Consider the following 22,422-nt stretch of genomic DNA (forward strand, 5'->3'; position numbering starts at 1 on the left):
CGGCGTCTTACATGTGCTACTTGTATGCTGAAACAGCTGGCACCAACAAGAATCGTGGACTTACCGTTAAAACTGTCAAAATTATCCACCATATTTATAACAGTAATAACACAGTAAAATATCACGTAAGTTTTTCTGTATGTCTGTACATGGTATTCGCTAATTATACTTTAAACAATGGATCGATTTATTGTAGTTTAGAAACTTTATAAACTCAGATATAACTTATCAGATCTGAGTATACGTTATTTGTTAACATGGACATATGTGTCATATAGGCCAGTACAATGTGTTTATAATCAATATATTTGTTGTAGATATTGCAATCATACCTTTTTGTATTTAGTTTGTGTCCATTTTCAAGAAGTTATGTGATATACTGATAATATATATACTTTAGAATTTTGACTAATAGGTAAACAGGTGTTTTTAAAATTGTGCATTGCTGTTAATAATACAGCATGTGATTGTTACTTCCAAGTTTTCCTATGTGTAACTCATGTTGTTCTTCTGTGTAATATAGGTAATGTAAATGGCATTCATTTTGAGTGTGCTCTTTTCACTAAGGGACAAATTTCAGCATAAAATATGAACCTATAGTATGATTTCTATACTTTCATGTATGCCTTGACCTGCTCTTGATTAAAACTAATAGTTTACTATATTTTTTTAGGAATATCATATGGTACATGACAGTGAATCATAATACGGAAATTAGTCAGAATTAACCAATTTAAGTTTCTTATTACATATTTCAGTTTGATTGATAAATACCACACTATAATATGTATGTATTAAACATCACGTGAAAGTGTCTTTTGATTATATACCAGACTACATAGATAGTGATCGAAGGATGTGCGATAGGTATCAGGTCCGTAACTAGCGCAGAGCAACGACGAGGGGGGGGGGTGAATGGGGCAGGAAGTGTTCTCAGGGGTGCTGTAAAATTGACAGACAATGTATATCTATTTTTTTATGGTCGACAATTTTTTCACAGGGGGGGAGGGGGGCAAACTTTTTGCAGTCCCCCCTCCCTGTGCCCCCCCCACCCGAGTTACAGGCCCCCCCCTGAAGTTACAGGCCTGAGTAGTATAGGTAGGAGTTTGATATGAGGGGCACTGCTCTAGTTTTAATGACTGTATGTCATAAAGCAAACACCAAATGCATCAGCTTGCTAAAGGGGGTGGGGGTACAAGAAGCTTGAAGCATAGCTGTTGGGGATGTTCAAATTAATTCTCATGACCTTTTACTTAACTTTCAGCTATAGAAACTGTAAACTTCATCTTTACATACAATATTTTGGATGGAATATGTTTTTGGTATACAAAGAGTATTAAATAAGTTAATTGAGTGTTCAATCGGATGAATCATCATCATCACATAATCAAAGTTAAAATCAAGATCATCTATTGAAATCATAATTAAATATTCATGTACCTTACAGATGCTTATATGTACATTTGTAATTTATCCATCAGAACTTGGATAGGAAAAGTTAATTAATTATAAATAATTAATCATATTATTCATGACTAACATCTTCAGATTTCCATTTAATATTATTGTGCTCCATCAGATAATTTCACAGGCCCTTGTTTTAATCACAGATCTTACTGGTTCTTTGTTATAAATACAAAAGAGCTAGCAAGGTTATGAATTATAAATGACATTTTCGTGGCAAATTATGGTGGAGAGTTAGATTAACATTAGAATGTCAGGTTGACTATAATGGACTAGCAATGATATTTAACCAAATATATTTGTGAATTTTTGACATTTGAAAGATGAGACTGTTGAGTAAATTTCTAATCAAAAAGGATATTATAAAACACATATTATTACTGATTCTCTATCTTTATGGTGGGGAGGGGGGTTGGATGGCTGAATGGTTAGCATGTGCGTGCTGCGCTGTATCATACGGTCTGTCATTGAGTCAACTGGCGTGGTTTTGAATCCCCGGTTGTACGTGACAAGGAGTAGGATCGTCTGTCCAACCTCGTGGGTTTTCTCCGGGTCCTCCGGTTCCCTCCCATCGCTAAAGACCCCTATGTGCAGGTGAATTATTGAAATAAAATTAAACCATATGTTAGTCCCGAAATTACCTAGTTTGTGTCGATCGGACGTTAAACCCCATTTCTCTGTATCTCTCTTTCTTTATGGTGGCTAAGTAAGCAAGGTGCTGGCTGGGTTTTGTTTCCGGTGAAAGTTCCCCAAGGTGCAGAGTCTAGTAGTTCAGATTTGATGAAAAATCAAGTTCCCTTGTACACCTTGTCGTGCACATAAAAGAACCCTTGACAGTTGGAATTCAATTGCTGTCTGAGCAAAATTTCCCTCACAACACAACTGCATGGCATATGCCAGTCTTCATTAGCCCGGTTGGAACAGAACAGTTTGGTCTCTTGTTTTTGTTTATTAACATATATTCAGTATTGATCAATATGCTTGTATTTTTTCAGGTTTTTGTCTGAAATGAAAAAATACTAGAAAAAAGTCTATCCACACTAACTACCAAAATGAATCAAGATTTAAGAACCAATATATATAATTTACCCTACAAGTGTCCAAGATGTGAATGTCGTAACTTCAAAACAGTTTACCAATTACGATCACATTTAGAAACTGACCATGTTTTCTTCAACAACAAGCGACAAAGGCCTAAAATATTAGACTATGATATTCGTAGAGATACACTGTCAGGTAGCAAATCACCAACTCTCAAACAGTTCATGGATGAAAACCATAGACTGGAGGAGGAATTACGTGAATTAAAAAAGTCAGAAAAGATAAATAAAGTGTTGAGAAGAAGTAGTCAACAAACTGATTCAAGTGCAAAGTCGCAGAGCAGAACAGATTCTCCAAGAAGAAGAACTGAACGTTTGGATCCAGATTATCCTGCTAGTATGTCCTCTGCAGCATCACCACGGATACAGTTTAGGCAGAATAACATTCAACATAGTCCCACTTCAGGACAATTTGAATTTCCAAGTCCAATGACTAATGATAGATATATGACTGATAGAGTTGATTCATTAAGTCACGATATGGAAAAGAGTCGTGAAAACCAATGGAAGACTTCTGATGCTCTTTACCAATCAAAAGATGTTCTTCAAGGAATTGAAGTGGCATCTGAAATAAGAAATCAAGATCAAGCAAAAGTTCTGACAGTGTTAGATAAAACACTACAACAGCGATCAGATGAATTAGATAAAGCATACAAAGATATCAACCAGTTAAAGGAAGAAAGAAAAGTTTTAATGAACCAAGTGGAGATAATGACCAAAGATAGAAAAAAGATACAAACACACAACACAAGTAATCCATCAGATTTACCATGTAATGTTAGAAATGAGAGTATTATTGATGATACGGCTATATCATCAAACTCTGTTCCAGAAGATCTTATAAATAATATTCAACAGATGGGTAACCCTGGTTCAACAGATGTTGGGAGTCATAGATCACAAATATCTCCATCAACAGTTCAACCAGCAAGGAATTTAACTCCTGTGCAACTTCCTGCATCATTACCACAAAATACGATAAATAATCCATCCTCTTTTCTACCCATCTTTCAACAGTATAATCCATGGCTGATGGCAAATCCAACACCAACTTACCAACCTATGTTACAACAACCTGTACCAACACATATGACAGATCATAGATCATCTTTCCAACCTGTAATACAGCCACAGACACAAGGACAGATGACATCAAATTATACACCACCTTTTCGAACTATTATACAGCCACACTTCTCAAGACAGACGAAAAATTATACAGTACCTTATCAGTCTGTGGTTCAGCAGAATTTACCGGAACAGCACACAAATAACAGACACTATCATCACCCTTTAATACAGCAGAATATTCCAGAAAATGTGGGATCTCAGCAGCCTTTGATACAACAGAATATTCCAGGACATATTGTGGGAGATAGCAGGTCTCAGCAGCCTTTGATACAACAGAATATTCCAGGATATGTGGAAGATAGTAGGTCTCAGCAGCCTTTGATACAACAGAATATTCCTTCACAGTTGACAAATCAAACACCACTCCAGCCTACAATACAGCAACACACACCAGAACAGATGACCAGTAACACACAATCTCATCATCCTATACAGCAAACCTCCTATGAACAGATATCAGATCACATATCCCCTGAACAGTCAACAGAACAGCATCATTTACATCAGAATCCTGTTCCAACAGTAAAACAGATACAGCCTATTTCTGACAGTCCTCAAATGATTCCTCAAAGGTTGACAGATCCTCACAATGAACAAATGCCAGATTCCAAATTAGAGATTTATAAATTAAAGATTGCTACACAAGAAGAAGAAATGGAAAATATGAACTCCCATTTATCTGTAATCAAACAAAAAGCGTCCAAAGAATTAAGGACAAAAGATTCCCAGTTAGCGACTGCTTTAAGAAGATCCGAGAAATTAGAGGAAGATAGGAAGGTCTTGTTGTTAGAGATGGAAGATCTGTTGTCAAAAGCTGGTTTTGACAATGAAAAACTACGCTATGAACTTCAGCTTAAAGAAAAGGAATTGCAGAATTTAAACCAGAAACTGGAAAGAACCAAACATGGTCAGGCTCAGATAGTGTCTGAAACATTTGATTTATATAAAGATGCAGAAGGTAACATAGAAGAATTGAGAGAGAAGCTGCGCCTGAAAGAAAAAGAATTGATGCAATCAAAGATGAAAGTGGAGACAATTAAAATGGCGCATGATAAAGTTCTTGAAGAGAATGAATTGGTTGCTAAGGAAGCTGAAAAGTCTGGTCAAACATTGAAATATCTACTGGATGGTAAAGACAAAGAACTTAATTCTGTTCAACAAGAATTAATAGCAATAAAAGAGAAAGAAGGGAAGCTACATCAAGAAAAGACAGATCTTGAATTAAAGATAAGAAATAGTGAAAAAACACAACAGAATTTGAAATTAGAGATGAAAGAAAAAGAAAGGGACCTATCTAATACTAAAAGGTAAAATTGTCTTTTTCATTTGTTATTGGCTGTGAAGATCCATTGATGATTTTTTAAACCCGGTTTTCATTTGCCCCAGAGTTGATAACATGAAAAGTATGTCTAGTTATTCATATTGGATGAAAAACAGTTGTTGTGTTGACATATTGGTAGGGGACATAAAAGATTGGAATTTGATGAAAAGTAGGCAGGTATATGCCACTGTGGAGACAAAATTCTCTTCTTCTAACATTGCACCTGTAAGCATAGAAATAAAATTATGTTATTAATAGTGTCAGAATGACCCAAGTAAAATGTTAATGTATATTAGATTACATTACATACCTCTATTCTATTAAAAGTAGATCTTTAGAGAATTGGAAAACACAGCCTGCTAAAATTGACTACTGCTTTATTTTATTCATACGCGATATTTATACCATATGTTGTCTAGTACATTTTTATTAAAAATAAATAAGCTATACATAAAATTATTTAATTAAATTGGCTAAAAAAGAAAATATATAAAGTTCGAAAAATGTTTTCATGTGGATGAATGTTAATATGTATTCGTTCTCCCAATGAGGTAGTAACAGTATAAGTACCGTACAATAAAATTATATTGTGGAATATTGTAGTTAATAATACCAACTGATTTGATACATATCATTTAACAAACTTCAAAATTCAATTTGAACAACTGGGTCTTTATGCATAATTATGTTTTGGTCAATGACTTCATATCTAAACCACCTGTTGTTCTGTAGATATTGATTTTAAGTTGATATGACTGTATCTAGTAGACTTAGCCTACTGTATGTATTTAGTGACTAATCTTGTTATTAAAATATCTACAGAACATACTGTACTTATAGTTTGTCTATATAAACCAGCTGTATATATATACACTTACTTATATATTTTGAAATTAACTTATTTTGAAAATTTTCTCAGCCTATCATTTTCTCACAGACTAGGTTTAGAATAAATTATATAATTTTGCAAAGCATATTGGAACATAACTTTTAAATTTACAAATTGTTTGATTCAACTATATTTCATCAAAGCTGTCATATGTCCATATAGAATTTTGACATAGTCATAAGATTACCACATGTTCTACGCATAAGCAACCAATCTGAATGTAATCCTCTTTTGATGTTCGGCCGATTGAAACACTCCATTCTCTTGCTTTTTGACGATTGTTTTATTGTGTGGAGTGTTCAACCTTGTTTCAGTTCCCATCTTTATTCTATTTTATAGAAAATAAATCTGACGACCACATGTTGAAAACTTAATGCTCATATTGTGTTTTAGTGAATTAGAGAAAGTTCAGACATATTTAAAGAATACAGCTGCTAAAGAAAAAGTTGCTAGAGCGGAGTTAGAAGATTTTATAACGGGTTTAATAGAGAGATCCGAAAAGGCTGAGAACCAGCTGAAAACACTAAAACTTCAAGTCCAGGCAGAAGAAGAACTGCAAATATCTCTACAGGTAGATGTATGTAATTGAATAAATGAAATGTAATGGTGGTTTAATGTCCTATTATTCTGCTCCGATTGGGTTAATGAAGACGGGCATATGCCATACAGTGTACTAAGAGGGCTGGCTTAAAAGTTCTAAGCCTATCTGTGAAAGACCTGTACAAAGTCGATGGTTCCATTTATTTTTCTACATAATCTCCGTCCAACACCACTCAGAAGGGGGAACCATGCCAGAATATCCTGATGAACTTTCGCCTCCCTGTAAGGGAATAACACTGATGATTCTCGTACCCTATCCACAGTATTCAGAATATTTTACTTATGAGTGTACAAAACTACAGCTGGAATTATTATGGAATTGTTAATTTTCAAAATACATAAGTTATGGCAGGAGGTTGTCTAGATTGAACAAGTATATCCTGCATAGATCATTCTAATTTCATTGTAGCAGGCTATACTTATTATTCCATAATGACGATAGATTTATTATGCAGTATGTTAGATTGTTTCATTATGCTTATAGGAAGCAGAAGACGAAGCAACCAGATCTCTTGAAGAACTAGCTGCGGCTATTCCCAAGAAAAAAAGGTATCGAATGGAATTTAATCAAGTCATAAGGGTCAATAACTTTGAATGTGTGTTGAAGGAGAATATATATAGCCCATAAAGTTTATTCTACAATATCCAATATGAACTGAATAAATTAAGATAACAATTATAGGCTATAAGTTAAATGTCAAGTTGTATTTTTTAATGAAATAAAATGGCTTTTGATAATTTGTCAAGCATTTGAAAAGTAAGGCATTTTATTAAAAATTTGAATTGTTCCAAAACTTTTAACATTATTTATTTATTAGTGGTTTTACCTACTGCACTGATTTGATAAACTTGTTATTTTATTAATACAGGGAAAAACCACAAGTTATTGAAAAGTCACCCAGTAAACCAAATCTTGTTAAACAAAAAAAAATAAAGACAGTGAGATATTCTGATGAAGATCATAATCAGCATGACTCTCAGAAGCCTACTTCAAGAAGAACAAAGTCACATAAATATAACCCTACTTACGAAAGTGAAGACTCACTTTCACCAACTCCACCACCTAGAAAAGAACATACACAAAAAAGGAGACAAAGTCCTGCTTCATCACCAGTTCGTTCTTCCAATAGAGAATATGACTCTGATCACAGACATGGAAATCCTAGAGAGTCTGAATCTTCAAAATCACCAACAGGATTAAGTGATGTTGACAGACGGCCAGAAAAGCCACCAAGAAGAAATATTGAAAAAGTTGGCAAAAGAGATGAACTTCCCAGAAATACCTTGGCAAATGAGGAAAGATATCAAAATTATCCGCGGCATGGTTCGTATCATCAGCCAAATCAACAAACCTCTTTTAAACCTGTCGAAACTCAAGGAAGAATGCCATCATCATATGTCTCTCAACCAGGCTCAGAACCACGTCTTCGCTTGATAACTCCCAGGCAACCTTTAGATCCTGGTTCACAATATTCAAGTCAATTAAATAATCAGAATTATCACAGCCCCTCAAGATTACAGACTCCAGTAAACCATATGGTTATCAATAATCCTCATCAAATATCAAATGGTTTTATTGCTCCTTTACCAATCAATCAGCAAACAGTCCCGGCAAACTCTGCACAAATGGTTCCCATAAACCCATCTAACATCCAAAGGCCTTCATATGCAGCTAGCCAAATGCATCCTTCATTACAGGATCCACATAACCTTGCAAAGGGCAATGTGCAGCAATCTGGACAATTTTCATCATTACCAATGTTAGGCAGTGCTCAAATAGCACAACAACATGGAATGCAATCCCAGTCACTTCCTGTGAGCCATATGACCCATGGAGCCAACCTTGGGAATGGTCAGTCCCCGAAACCAGATATCACAAATTTAGAGGACTTGACTCTTCGTGGTATCCTAACACCAGAAGAACAAACAGCCATTTTGAGTAGCAGACTCCACAAGGCCATGGTGCAGCAAGAATTTCTTACAGGAAAAAAGCCACTTGGTGATGACGATTTGAGACTCGTTGAGCTCCAATCCTCAGATGACAGTGAACAACAATTTACAAAAAAGAAAAAGGTACAAATTGTTTCAATAATGTTAAAGATCTATTTCCTAAACAGAAAACATATACAGTCTACCAGAAAAAATATAGTTCTTACCAAAATATTTATTTTTTGAAATATGTATCCACCATTATGTATGACATTACTCTTGCAAGACAGTATATGGATGACCTCTGGCTTTACTTAGTAATCAGTGATTTATGCAGGTGCAAAGATAGCAAACGAGGGCCCAGTGGTTAACAATTTATGATAATTATTGTTTAATTTGATGTATGCTCATTAAACAATTTATCATACTTTCTGATAAATTAGGTTTAATTGATTGGTATACATAGGTAGCAATTAAAAAGACTTTATAAGAAACAGTATGTTGGGATTTTGTGTAGGAAATGTGGATCTCTATTTTTATGTTTAATTTTTGTTTAGAAACCAGCCAACAACCAAAAAGCATTGACTTCATCCCTAGAAAACAGATTAACAGATCTAGAGGAGCTTGGTGTACTTGGTGATCAAAGTCCCACAGAATATGGTAAGATTGCTTCCCTATATATTAACCATCAAATCAAATGATATAGCATCATTATGTGTATATAGTTGATAGATCTTGGTATAAAATATCTAAAACTGCCTGCTTTCGGTTCTCTCCTGATAAAAAGAGACTTGATGAATGTTAAGCAAGTCTGTTAAACAGTGAGGTTTTTGGTTTCAAAAGGACAGAAAGACAGGGTTTGTACCATTTTGGATTGTGCCTTGTGGTTATATGAAGTCCACCTGATCTTAATAATGAGGTCCTTGCTGGTAGAGGTAGCAAAATACAATATTGCTTTCAAAAATGATACAAAATGATACAAATCATAAATTTATTGGACTTTTTGACTTAATGTTTTTTTGTCAATATTGCAGAAAATATTTCATCAAAGAAAAATCATGGAACAGCAAGAGGAATATTATTAAGTGACAGTATTGATGCAACAGGTAATGATTTATCTGTTGATGAAAATGGTATCATGTGGGATGATGCTGGAACAACAACATATGCATCAGAAGATCTGGAATCATACAGGTTTAGCCCATCTGGTAGTGAAACTGCAGGTGACATTGATTCTCACCAACTTTTATCCAGCTCATCCAATAGTAATAACAGCAACAGTCCTAGAAATATTCGTCAAGACACCATGGGGCAAAGTTTAGACAAGCTAAATCAAACTCCAAAAGGGAAGGATTTTCATGATATCCGTAGCAAAATATCGCAGCGAAGAGCTGAAAGGGAGGACTTAACTCTTGCCATAGGTATTCTGAAAGGTCAAAACAATTTAAGTACAGATGACAGTGACTTGTCAGGTTATTACAATGACATACAAAATAAATCGAAAACTGGTCGATATAAAGGACAAAAACTCTCTCCTTTAGAAGAAGATTCAGATGGATTATATAAACATCGTTATCCGTCAGCAAGATTAAATCAACAAGATTCATCAGAAAATGAAGGTTCTTATTCTCTTTCACCTGCTAGAAAATCCAGATACCTAATGTCCCAACAATCAGCCCCAGTCAGTAATGCGAAATCTCGTTTTTTATCAGATATGCGCCAAACTTCTCGCTCTCCATCTCCCAAAAGATCAGCAAATCTAACCTCTAGTTCATATTCTCCAATCAGAAGTGATTCAAGAAGTTATTCACCAAATTTGTCCAGCTCTCCTCGATCCCGAGAGAACAGTTATCTTGGTTCTGATTTAGCTTTGAAATATGGTGATCCAAATAGAATGAGTCCAAAACCTGCACCCAGAAGTCCAAGTAGATATGAACAATTTTATAGCAACAGGGTCCAGTCTCCCAACCCTCATTTACTTGTTACAGATACTGATGCTAGAATGAACCAAAGTTTTTCATCTAGGCCGATTTCCCGAAGTCCCTCTCCATCTAGACAATTTCAACAGCCTGTGAGAGAAACTATGGAGAAACAAAACATCCAGAAAGATGAAAAGAAGTTTGCTTTTTTGGATGATCAATATAGAGTGATTCCAAAGATGAATAACAGTCCTACTGTTACCATGGTACCAGAAACAAAAACATCAGATACTGTGCCTGCAGGGGAAAAGATAGATGCTGTGACATCAGAAGAAAGGATTCCGAACGTTGTCAAGAGTTCAAACCCTGAAATTGCTGCAGGAACACCAAATCAAAATAAAGATGTGACAGATTGTGTATATTTAGAGAATGAAGATAAACCAGAAATAAACCCCACTTTGGCACCACAATTAAATAATGAAATTGATGTAAACAAGTCTATACAGGAGAATCTGAACAACCAAAAGGAATCTGAGACAAACAATGAATTAGAAAGAAAAGATAATGTAAACGATGTATCACTCTCTCCTGATATTGTCAAATATAATGAAGTTCCACTCAAACAAGCCAAATCATTTCTATCAGATGTTGAAGAAACGGAACCCTCGTCTGATGAAGATGCCACCCATGCAGGTAGAGGTCCAATTCCTAGGAAAGAAGAAAGTACTGATATGGATTTTGAGTCTGATATAGAGAAATTAGCAACACCACATAAACTAGGACGTTCAGGCATTATAGGTGTAAAAGGTAGCTCTAAAAAAAGTGGTCCACTTCTGCATAAAAAGTTAAAAACCAGACGACATTATGCAGATAAAGATAAAATGAAAGATGGTAAGAATATTTTCTAGTTTAAATTTAACAAAATATTACCGTAAATGACAAGCATTTCATCATTTTTATCTCTCTATATTACAATTCATATTTATTTTAAATACATGTTGATAATTGGAGTTTAAAGTAACTGTGTACTTTACGTTTTTTGGAAAATATGAAATTTCTCTTAGCTTAATCCACGCTTGTTTAACATTTGTTTAAGAAAAAAATATCAAAATATCAATGCTAGATAACCTCCCAGGTTTGGTTCAATTGGATTAAAAACAGGCCCATCAATTAGATTTAGCAAAACATAAAGGTGGCATTGGGCTTGTTTAATCCGAAAATAAAAAGACTTTTAACTGGTTATAATTGTATATTACAAAATGGCAAAAAGTTCAATTTCGAAAAAATGTAGACCGATGTTATTGACAGATTCTGTCAAGAAAAAGAAGGGAGAAAAATAGAATAGAAAAAATAATGTGTACCATTTACATAGGGAGAAGTATGGAATTTCAGTTGATCAATCTTTCTTCAGTCTGATTAAAACAGAGACCCTTTTTCGTTTCGTGTTTTATAAGTCAAAATTTCATTTTACTCCTCTTTACTACACTGGGATCTGGAAAAGTTGTTATATAACCCACATTCTGGTTGATGTGAAGGATTAGCCAATGAAACGGTCTGTTGCAGCGAGGTCTTGGAATGCGATGCACGGAACTGTGGGTATCCTACTAAGTACTAGAAACATCAATGCTGATTGGTTAATCAAATGTCTGACGTCATAGGTCAAAAGCCGCTCGTATGACCCCTGACGCGACCTCTGACTACAACTGGTCAGATCTGCATGTAGTAGAGGCCATCAAAAGTATAAAAAAAAACGAAACGAAATATAGATCTGTATTTTAATCTGATTTATCATTGTTGGTTATTGGATTGAATCATATTTAGACCAATATTCTTATTACATTTACAATATTGTAGTTTTCAAGGGATTCCTATATCGCTCAGAGACTTTAAAATTTAAATCCATTTGAAAAAAAAAAGAAACAATTCATTCTTGAAAGCTGCCTGTTCAAATACAATAGCTTGAGATCCTCATTATAACTAGAAAGGGTAATATAATAGTAAGATTAGGCCTAAAGAGGGTTAGAAATCCACATCTTAATCATGTGTTGGTTACCATTCGTCAATAAATTGTAAAATAGTATGATCGTTTGGTTGTTCTGCGCTATTATTATTACAATTATTGATAGCATGATGAATGGAGATGGTTTGTGTGTAGTTCATATTGTACTTTAGAATTTGAACTGGTTCATATATGGGCACAGTTATAGCTGGAAAAAAATGGTTCTACAATATTCTACATGCAACAGATGGAATTAAGTTTTATTGATAAGCTATTATATTTAGATATAAAAAGTTGCTTTAGTAATAGTCTATTATATATATAGTATTAAATATAGTGGAATAAATATTAGTTGAATATATTAACACCTGTAGTTTACATATTTTACATGTGATGTACATAGTACTCAGGTATAATATCAGGTATTATAGTTGAGATGGCTTTTCTAAATTCACAGATATATACCGTAGTCTTATCAGTATATTAATATTAGGATGTGTTGAGATTTTAAATTGTTATAGTATTTTGTGCGATGGAAAGGATATTTAATATAATTCAGTTATAAAACATTGCTGTTCTAAAACAGCTTCATTTCTCTGCGTGCAAATATTAGGCCTACTATATATTTGTGCTAATGTTGCTAGAGATTTATTGGGAATATATCAACAGCGATGGGTAGCCGGTTTATAAAACCGAAAGGTAATATTTGAATCACTTTTTGAATAGCAAAAGTATTTGGATTTTTTATTCAGAAAATGTTTTCTTTAATACAGATAATGAATTTTAAGACTAAGATAGGATTTTTTATGCTATGGAGAAGAATTTTGCCCAGACAACAGTATTTCCACCTACTTTTATTTGAAGGTGTAGGCAACACTTTTCTTGTCAACCCAGCTAAAATTTAAACAAGTGGGAAGTTCTGGGAACTAGGCTTGAAAAATCATGAAGAGTTTAGTTAGCTAACACTGCGATTCAACCCCTTGACTACAGCTGCCTCGGTATTTAATAATCACTTTTCTTGTCAACCCAGCTAAAATTTAAACAAGTGGGAAGTTCTGGGAACTAGGCTTGAAAAATCATGAAGAGTTTAGTTAGCTAACACTGCGATTCAACCCCTTGACTACAGCTGCCTCGGTATTTAATAATCAGTGTCTTTATGTGTTTTAGCAGCTCAAATTTTGGATGTATTTGCAAAAACTTGGCTGCTATCCATAATATTCTTCACAATTTAATTGGAAATGAGATGAAATGAAATGGGGTTTAACGTCCTACTGTTCTGCTCCGAACTGGGCTAATGAAGACAGGAAAATAGTGATCCACTTTAATTAATTGGAAGGTCAAGAAAAAAACAGCTATATAAAGGACATGAAATTAGACTCTTATGTAAAATGTTCCCATTTTAGTGTCATAGATTTTATGTTAATAAGATTATGTGTTTGTTAACTCTATTTTTAGCTTAACGAGTTTAGTCCAGTCAAAATAATTTGTGATACCAATATTAATTATTGACTACAGGTATACATATGAAGTTTGAAATTGTGTCAGTGTAAGTTCCACTGCCACTTTGATCGCTTACTTCTGAAAGAAACTGAGTTTTCAAACATAGTACTTGAAAAATGTGGGCAGACATAGGATATTGCAAGCTATAAATTGTTATAATATACATGTTTTATGTTTTTACTCCATGTAAAGATTGGACACTATCTGAATGTTTATAAATTAATATCAATATGCTACTTCAACTTTTATTAATATTTCAGACAGTAGTTCAGCATTTTCTGATAGTGGTAATAAAACCGGACAAAAGAAACAAGAAGAAGCCAAAAGAAGAAGAGTAGCATTGTTCCGTATTTTCAGCTATCTGGATTTTAAGACTTTGTGTCTGGTTTCCCAGATTTGTCGTGAATGGAAGCATGTTAGCCGCCATCCAGCTTTATGGAAAAATGTTAAACTGAAAAATCACACCATTTCATCTTCAGTAAGTACTACTTATTTATATAAAAGAAGAATTGTCGGAAATGATGGACTGTATACTATTACTATGATTTGTTTAATATCATGTATAAAACGGCATATCGTCTAGAGATTGAAAAAATACTCAGTGAGAAAGTGTGTTTTATACAACAGAAAATATGGCAATAACCACTCATGGCACATACAAAATAGGGAGCACTAATTGTGACAGATTTTAACCAAATATTTGAAATTAATGTTAGTATAATAAAAACGACAGTATCCAATTTATCTAACACATGATGCGCCATAACTTGTTATTTAGTAATTGCAACAGCTGTTGAACTCTGAATGACGGTGTAGGTGTATATCGAATATGGTAGAATGGATAATGGATTGTTTGAGAAATTTATTTTTAGAAAATAGAAAATGTGACTAATCCTCAAAAGTGCTAATGAAATTTTTCTGGACATATTGTAATAAATTCACCCACCCTAAATAAATAATCAGCAAGAGTAAAGTATCTCGTATGCATAATGGTGTATTATTAAATTTCTATTTAATATCTCTACAAATACCAATAATGCCTACATTGAATGTAATGTCTTTTTTATGAGCCAATCACTTCTATCCATGTCATTGCATCTGAAAGGCGTAATTTACAATAGTCGTAAAACATTTAACCAAGGTTTAAAAAATAGCCCAATTTATGGAATATGATAGGATAGATTAGACAAGTTTCTTTTCTTTCCTTCGTGGAATTCCCATGATAAACAAAAGTCTTATATTTTCTTATTTTGAGAACAATTTTAAATTTTTAAAAATCACATTTTGTCACTTTCATTTATCACATTTTTTGCTAGAATGAAATACTGTCTCACACTTTGACTGCTAGACTTGAGTAAATAAATATACTGGATACGTACATTGATTGTATTCATATCCATTGTCATTAGCAGACAGTTTCTATTTTATAATAGAAAAAAACAATTCTGGGTAATACTAAATTGGTGGCAATTGTGTTAATATGAAATAAAATCTGGCCTGGCAGTCGATGTGTTAAAGGCTAGCTGCACTGTAACTTGAATAATTTATGTACAAATATATTGCTTTAAATTAGTTTTTAGTCACAATATCCCAGTGGTGCAAACAAACAGAATATCTCACATTAGAAGGTATGTTATGGATCACCAATGTTGTTACATTTCATTTAATTTTATCCATATTTTATATCCCTTTGTGATGGGCCTAGGTATATATTAGTTAGATAAACATGGTTGTGCTTGAAAATATTTTCCTTTTACAGCAGTTTCAGAATCTTTCCTTGCCACATTTTTTTGAAATCACTATGCCTGAAATCTAACACTTACATATGTATTCACCACAATACAGTTAATGAGTGGTGTAGAGATTCTGAAGTCTTTATCGTAATATTTGCATTGTGATACCCTTAATTGTATGAATGAATTGTTTACTTATTTGTCAAGCAATCTGTTTATTTCCTAATTAACACAATAATATTTACCAGAAAATTTGCATGATAATTTCCTACATATGTGTAGTTATATTTTGTTTCCCTTCAGTAGTGTAGCTAGGACTTTGATGGTGTTTGACTTATTGTCAAGTTGAGATGAAAACAATTGGGGTCCCTTTACATCTTTGAATATTATTTACTATGTACATGTTATGTCAAATGGAGTTAAATAAAAATATGCTAGTTCAATTAATCCATAATAAATTCAGTATTTAGAACAATCAGTGTGCAGACTAAAAGTTGCATAAAACATAATGAACATACATTTGCGTAGAGATACATTAAATGTTTCATATTCTGTGCATCAGCAAATCTGATGTGGATTAAATTCAGGGGATGGGCTAACAATACCTGATCTTAAAATCACCATTGGTAATTCAGAAATAAATTTCTCCAAAAATGTTCGAAACCTTGGAGTGATATTTGATCCTTCTCTGACAATGGACGCTCAGGTTGATATGGTATGCTGTACATGCTACTATCATCTACGCTGTATATGCAACATCAGAAACTATCTCACTGCTGACGCTTGTAAACTACTTGTGAGATCACTTATTTTATCAAGGATTGATTATTGTAATAGTTTACTCTATGGAATCCCACAAGCATTTCTAGCCAAGATCCAAAAGGTTCTTAATACTGCAGCCCGAATAGTAACAAGGACACATAAGTTTGATCACATCCAGAATGTGCTGGCTTCTTTACATTGGTTACCTGCTGAGGCGCGAGTCAAATACAAAATACTAACATTAGTGTATAAATGTCGCAATAATGCAGCTCCTCAATACTTATCGGAACTCTTATATGACTACAATCCTATTAGATCACTTCGCTCTCAAAATAAACAGTCACTAGTTGTTCCAAGATATAATTTGAAGTCATATGGGTATAGGTCTTTCAGTTCAGCTGGTCCTAGATTATGGAACGAACTTCCACAACAGATCAAGAATCAACAAACTTTTAATCAATTTAAATCCGCACTAAAGACTTTCCTGTTTCAACAGTTTTACCAGTAGAGCCATTACAAAAAGCGTTTTGAGCATGTGTCAACATGGAGAAGACGCTATATAAAACTTCATTATTATTATTATTATTCTGAATCTTAATCATCTAGGTAAAACAGTTTTTCTCCTAAGGTATATATATCAAAACCTTGGTTTGGATTCCATCCTTTTTGGCCATGGTGCATGTAGAATGTCAGCCTATTGTAATAAAACCATAGTTAGAAGTATTTGGTTTGTTTGGTATATAAATTAATTGGTGTATGTTCTACCCTCATCCTTCTGTGGTGGCTAGCTTTAATCCTCCCCTTATTTTTTATTTATTTACCATTAGGTGACAGTAGTTCAATCTGGTAAGATTTTTATTTTAATATACTAACAATAATTTAGTCTTTATACATGTGAAACCTAGAAAAGCCCTTGTATTGTGATTTTATCCAGTGCCTTGAATAGCCCTTAAAGTTCATTAAAGGAGCTAAACCTATTTGATTTCTCTTAGTAATGGTACAAATTTGATATGATTAAATGATAATTTCAAAAACTTACCGGTAAGCGGAAATTTTTAGCTCAACATTTGAACAGATAACAGGTTATTTCTCAAAATTAAGAGAGCTGCAGTGACTCAATGGGTAAGAAGCTGGCTCACTAACCAGGAGATCTAATGTCTAGTTGTTCAGATGAGACAAAAAAACTGAGGGTCTGTGTACACGTTGGCATGCATAAAGGACCATTGAAAGTTTCAATTTGATATAAGAGTATGCCGGCCACAATTTCCCTCATAGCACACTGTATGCCATATGCCCGTCTCCATTAGCCCAGCTTTTGGAGAATAGTAGGACATTAAACCCCATTTCATTTAATTTTATAAAATGCCACGTGAAATGACATCAAATGTCATTAAAAAAAATTGGTTCAACTTCTTCGTGACGCTCAGAACATCGCAGTCGAACAGTCAATCAGCAACACGACATCTGCTTTTGCGATCATGTGATCCCCGCTGACTACAATTGGTAGCTTTTGAATTTTTTCGATTTGCTTAGCCTAGCTTACCTTATCTTCTCTTCTCTTTGTGTTGACTGAACATTAAATCCAAATTTGTCGTGCTTTCACCATTGTATGTTGATAATTTTACAGGATTAAGAACCAGAAGTCGTTATGATGATGAGAGTCTTGAGGAATACCAGAGAAATATAAGGTAGCCTACATGTACTTTAATTTAGAAAATATTTTTCGTTGAACTGTATTTTTTACAGTATGAGTAAAGCATAAAATAGTGATAGTTATCATGAGATCTATGGGTAATCTTAGACAAGAATGTATTTCAATTTCTGCCTGTACTACTTCTTGTGCTAAATTGAATTATATCTTTCTTTAAAAGGTCAGTTATTAGTCAGTTAAGCATTATCATATTCATTGGTTTTGTAGAGGCTGTGTTGAAGCAGGATTAGAAGAAATATTAAAAAACTGTCAGGATAGTCTGGTATCATTACGTATAATAAACTGTGGAAATATACTAACAGATAAGTAAGTATGGTTTTCATAATTAAATTGTTTATTCTGAGATGTAAAACTATTGAACTATACACTCTCATATATACTTTAATAAAATTTGCAAATTAATTCACATCCAAAACACTGGTTTATAGAGAGATGGTGTAATCTTACACTGCTTTACAGAGGGGTTGTAATCTTATACTGCTTTATAGAGAATGATGTAACCTTTACACTGGTTTATAGAGCAAGGTGTAACCTTACACTGCTTTATATAGGATGGTGTACTGTAATCTTACACTGTTTTAGAGAGAGGGTGTGGGGAGAGAGGGAGAGAGAGAGATGGGGTCTTTAGCAGTGGGAGGAAACTGGAGGACCCAGAGAAAACCCACAACGTTGGACAGATGACCCTACTCCTTGTCACGTACAACCGGGGAATCGAAACCACCGTTTTATAGAGGATTGTGTAATCTTACACTGCTTTTTAGAGAATGGTGTACTGTAATCTTACACTGTTTTATAGAGGATTGTGTAATCTTACACTACTTTATAGAGGATGGTGTAACCTTACACTGCTTTATAGAGGATGGTGTAATCTTACACTGCTTTATAGAGGATGGTGTAACCTTACACTGCTTTATAGAGGGAGGTGTAATCTTACACTACTTTATAGAGGATGGTGTAATCTTACACCACTTTATGGAAGGGAAGTGTAATCTTACAGTGCTTTATAGAGGATGGTGTACTGTAATCTTACACTGTTTTATAGATGATTGTATAAACTTACAGTGCTTTAGAGAGGATGGTGTACTGTAATCTTACTCTGCTTTATAGAGAAAGGTGTAACCTTACAGTGCTTTATAGAGGGAGGTGTAATCTTACACTGCTTTATAAAGGATGGTGTAATCTTACATTACTTTATGGAAGGGAAGTGTAATCTTACACTGTTTTATGGAGGGAGGTGTTCCACTGCTTTATAGAGAGATGTTCAATATTAAGATGGTCCAGGCCACACCAATTTGATTTTCTGTTCTTCAGAGTCTTGTTAGATAAATAGCCACTTGAATCATGTGAATGCATTTCTGTTGAAGATTTCAAAACTTATGGTCTGCACAACCAAGTACTTTTGGTTTTTAAATAAGTCTTTTCCCGAAGTAATAGGAAGAAATTTTTAAAGATGTTCTCGAAGAACAGAAAATCAGATTGGTGTGGCCTTACTACTCACAAGGAGACCATAGTGTGTACTTATTTCATGTTATATTTACATTTATTATGCATATATATTTGTAGATGTTTATGGTTAGTAAGTGGTTATAGTAGATTATTACAAAAGTTTCACTATATAAGTGATGTGGATCCTATTGGACCAGAAACTTTATGGGCTATAGGTGGAGGTTGCCCGGGTATAACTACTCTAATTATACCACCTTTATTTCCCTGGTGAGATTTTTAACAATTATTCTATAATTAAACTTTATACCAGCATTTTCAGCAAATACCCAGTAATAATATCTATTTTTCAATCTGTAATTTTAGTCAAACAATATTTGAATTTTTTTATAAATACAAATGTTTTGTTTATTTTAGTAAAAAGCCTAAAGTTTTTAACAATAAATGTCTGATGTTGTTGGCACGGTTTTATCCTGAAATGTTAGAAATTGGTATTGGTGGTAAAGAGATTGATCAAGGAGGATTACTGCCATTAGGTATAAATATTTAATTGTTCCCTTTGTAGAATTTTGTGACGGATGTAACAAAAAATAGTTTTCATCTGACCTGTCTTAAATTTATATGCCACTAATAATGTATACAGATAGCATGAGCATATTGAATACAAAATTGTACTGCCTAACAAATTTGCCTAGTGGATAATATAATGGTCTTACATGCGTTGTTCATTTAACTGGAAATATGACAGGACTGGAACAATTTTTTTAGATGAAACAACTTATTTTACTAATTCCTCTGATTTTTATTTCACAGTATCAGGATGTCAACGTTTAACATTTTTACAACTAGATAATATGAAAGAGTTGACAGAAGATTTAGCTACAGCACTTTGTCGTGCTGGTTTACGTCATGTTAATACACTAGAATTACGTAATATGCCCATAGCACCTAAAGCCATTGTACAGTTTTATAGTAAGTAAAAATATTGATAACTGATATCTATCAATTGCTTAATTTTCTTCCTGAACAGTTTTACTTTCAATTGAAAATTATTTAATACTTATATGTGTCTGTTTAAAAATTGCTATATCATATTATCTGGTCACACCTTTTCTATCAGAGCAAAATGATGATCAAGTTGACATTTGACTATTTAGCAATCTGTTGACAAAAATTGACAATTGACAAGTTACAGGCTATGTGTACTTTATGCGATGGAGTCTAAGTCTATCCAGTGGTTAAGCAGTATATACACTAGGATTATGACCCTCACGCAATGCAACACATATTTCTGAGTTGAGTTTAGTCAGATTTGTTCAAATGAAGTAATAACCCCTGATCTGAACGGGACAGGTAGGGGTATAGTTCGGTTTTGAGATACTTTTTAAAAACTTTAACAGAATTTGTGCTTTTGGGTTTGTTTGATATTGAATTTCATAAATTTGGAGCACCATCTGCATATGATCTATCACCAGAGTTGGTTTTTAAAAATGCTTAATTAAGAGGTTGTCTGATTGTGATAAAGGGTTCTGCAAGGTGTATTAGTGAAGAAACATCATATAATGCAGAAATGTAATATACATGTACCATCATATTTTTCTAATGCATTTACTCTGCTCAATAGGAGTAGATCAAAGGTGGTCCAGATATATCTTTTATAAGTCTGTGTTCCTATTCTAACTTCAGGTTCATGTCATCATTTAAAGAGAATACAGATAGATATACATTTTACTGATTATTATGAAGATATAAAAAATAAAAAACAGAGAACAGATTACAAGAAAAAAATACAACAATTACAGGTCAGTATTCCTAATTTATAACTGAACTATAGTGACATCCTTATTCCTAGAAAAATATTCCAATAAAATTCCAACTCAGGTGTTATTGTGGATTTAGAAATGGTTAAAGCAACGTAATAGGAAACGTTGATTATGATTGTTTTATAGTGATCAAGATATGTCCGTATTGATGTCGACAGAAAAAAAATATCGGTAGTTTTATGGGTTTTTTTTTGTACAACAAATTAATTATAAGACAAACTAACAGAGAGTACCACCCTCTTAAATTTCTTGTCATCACCATATATTAAACTGACAACTTCAGTAGCTTTAGCTATATGCTGTCAAATTCGTGCATGAAAAATGCATTTTGTATAGACTGTGCAACAAATTATAATCTTATATATTGAATAGAAATACAGAATATAACAACCAAAGTTAAAACATTCTATGTTATAAGCAAAGACCGATTTAAATCAAAATAAATTGAATAAAATTTTACAAATTTATTACAGGATTTAAGAAATAAAGCTGGTCTTGGTCATATTCTTAAAATATATGCTGAACAAGTGGAATAACAAACCAGGTGTTTCAAAGACATTCCTTCAAAATAAATTTCTCTTCAACTTTTTATGATATGTTGAAAATGTGATCTTTATACTTAGACTAAATGTGATTGTTTTCAATTAGAACAATTCAGTGTTTATACACTAGAAACCTCCTCTTGTTACAATACTGACACTACTTGTGTTTCAGGGTAACTAAAAACAAAAAATGCTGAAAGAGTAATGAAGGATCAGACAAGAATCATTAATTTAAAATACTGGTGTAAAATTTGTGCGACTGACAAATAATGGTACATGTACAAGATTTTACTGAATGTTACGTTTATATTTTAAAAAGTATGGTAGTACTATGTTAAAATGTGATGATTTGTTAGCATAGATTAAAAATTGGTTATCAATGATTATTTTTGTTTAACAATATAAACATTTTTTTTGTTTTTTAAAAATTGCAAAAAACTAAGAAAATGTGTTGTATACATGTTTATTTATAAAATAAAATTTTTTTATATTATTTGTTTGCTGTTGATTATATTATTTATTGTTGGCTGTAACCAAGAAGCATTTTTATGTGGAC

At 33.3% G+C, this 22,422-nt stretch overlaps 1 protein-coding gene across 1 annotated transcript; it reads left to right on the forward strand.

Annotated features, from left to right (window-relative positions):
• On the forward strand, window positions 1–22,353 carry LOC126814368 (uncharacterized). Its single transcript, XM_050539456.2, has 16 exons — window positions 1–125; window positions 2,460–5,002; window positions 6,299–6,476; window positions 6,990–7,054; window positions 7,375–8,578; window positions 8,992–9,094; window positions 9,469–11,244; window positions 14,113–14,330; window positions 15,426–15,480; window positions 17,975–18,035; window positions 18,266–18,364; window positions 19,622–19,771; window positions 19,919–20,037; window positions 20,315–20,473; window positions 21,188–21,303; window positions 21,798–22,353. The coding sequence occupies exons 2-16, from the start codon at window positions 2,517–2,519 to the stop codon at window positions 21,858–21,860; spliced, it is 6,852 nt and encodes a 2,283-aa protein (XP_050395413.1). The 5' UTR covers window positions 1–125; window positions 2,460–2,516; the 3' UTR covers window positions 21,861–22,353.
• Window positions 22,354–22,422: the final 69 nt, after the last annotated feature.

Source organism: Patella vulgata, chromosome 3, assembly GCF_932274485.2.
Source record: "Patella vulgata chromosome 3, xgPatVulg1.2, whole genome shotgun sequence".
Classification (NCBI taxonomy): domain Eukaryota; kingdom Metazoa; phylum Mollusca; class Gastropoda; family Patellidae; genus Patella; species Patella vulgata.

What these genes read in the sequence shown, in the direction of transcription:
- LOC126814368 (XM_050539456.2), top strand. Translation starts at nt 2,517, where the DNA reads ATGAATCAAGATTTAAGAACCAATATATATAATTTACCCTACAAGTGT. An exon ending in AGAATATCTCACATTAGAAG is followed by an intron (nt 15,481 to 17,974) that starts GTATGTTATGGA and finishes ATAATTTTACAG; the next exon opens with GATTAAGAACCAGAAGTCGT. An exon ending in GAATACCAGAGAAATATAAG is followed by an intron (nt 18,036 to 18,265) that starts GTAGCCTACATG and finishes TTGGTTTTGTAG; the next exon opens with AGGCTGTGTTGAAGCAGGAT.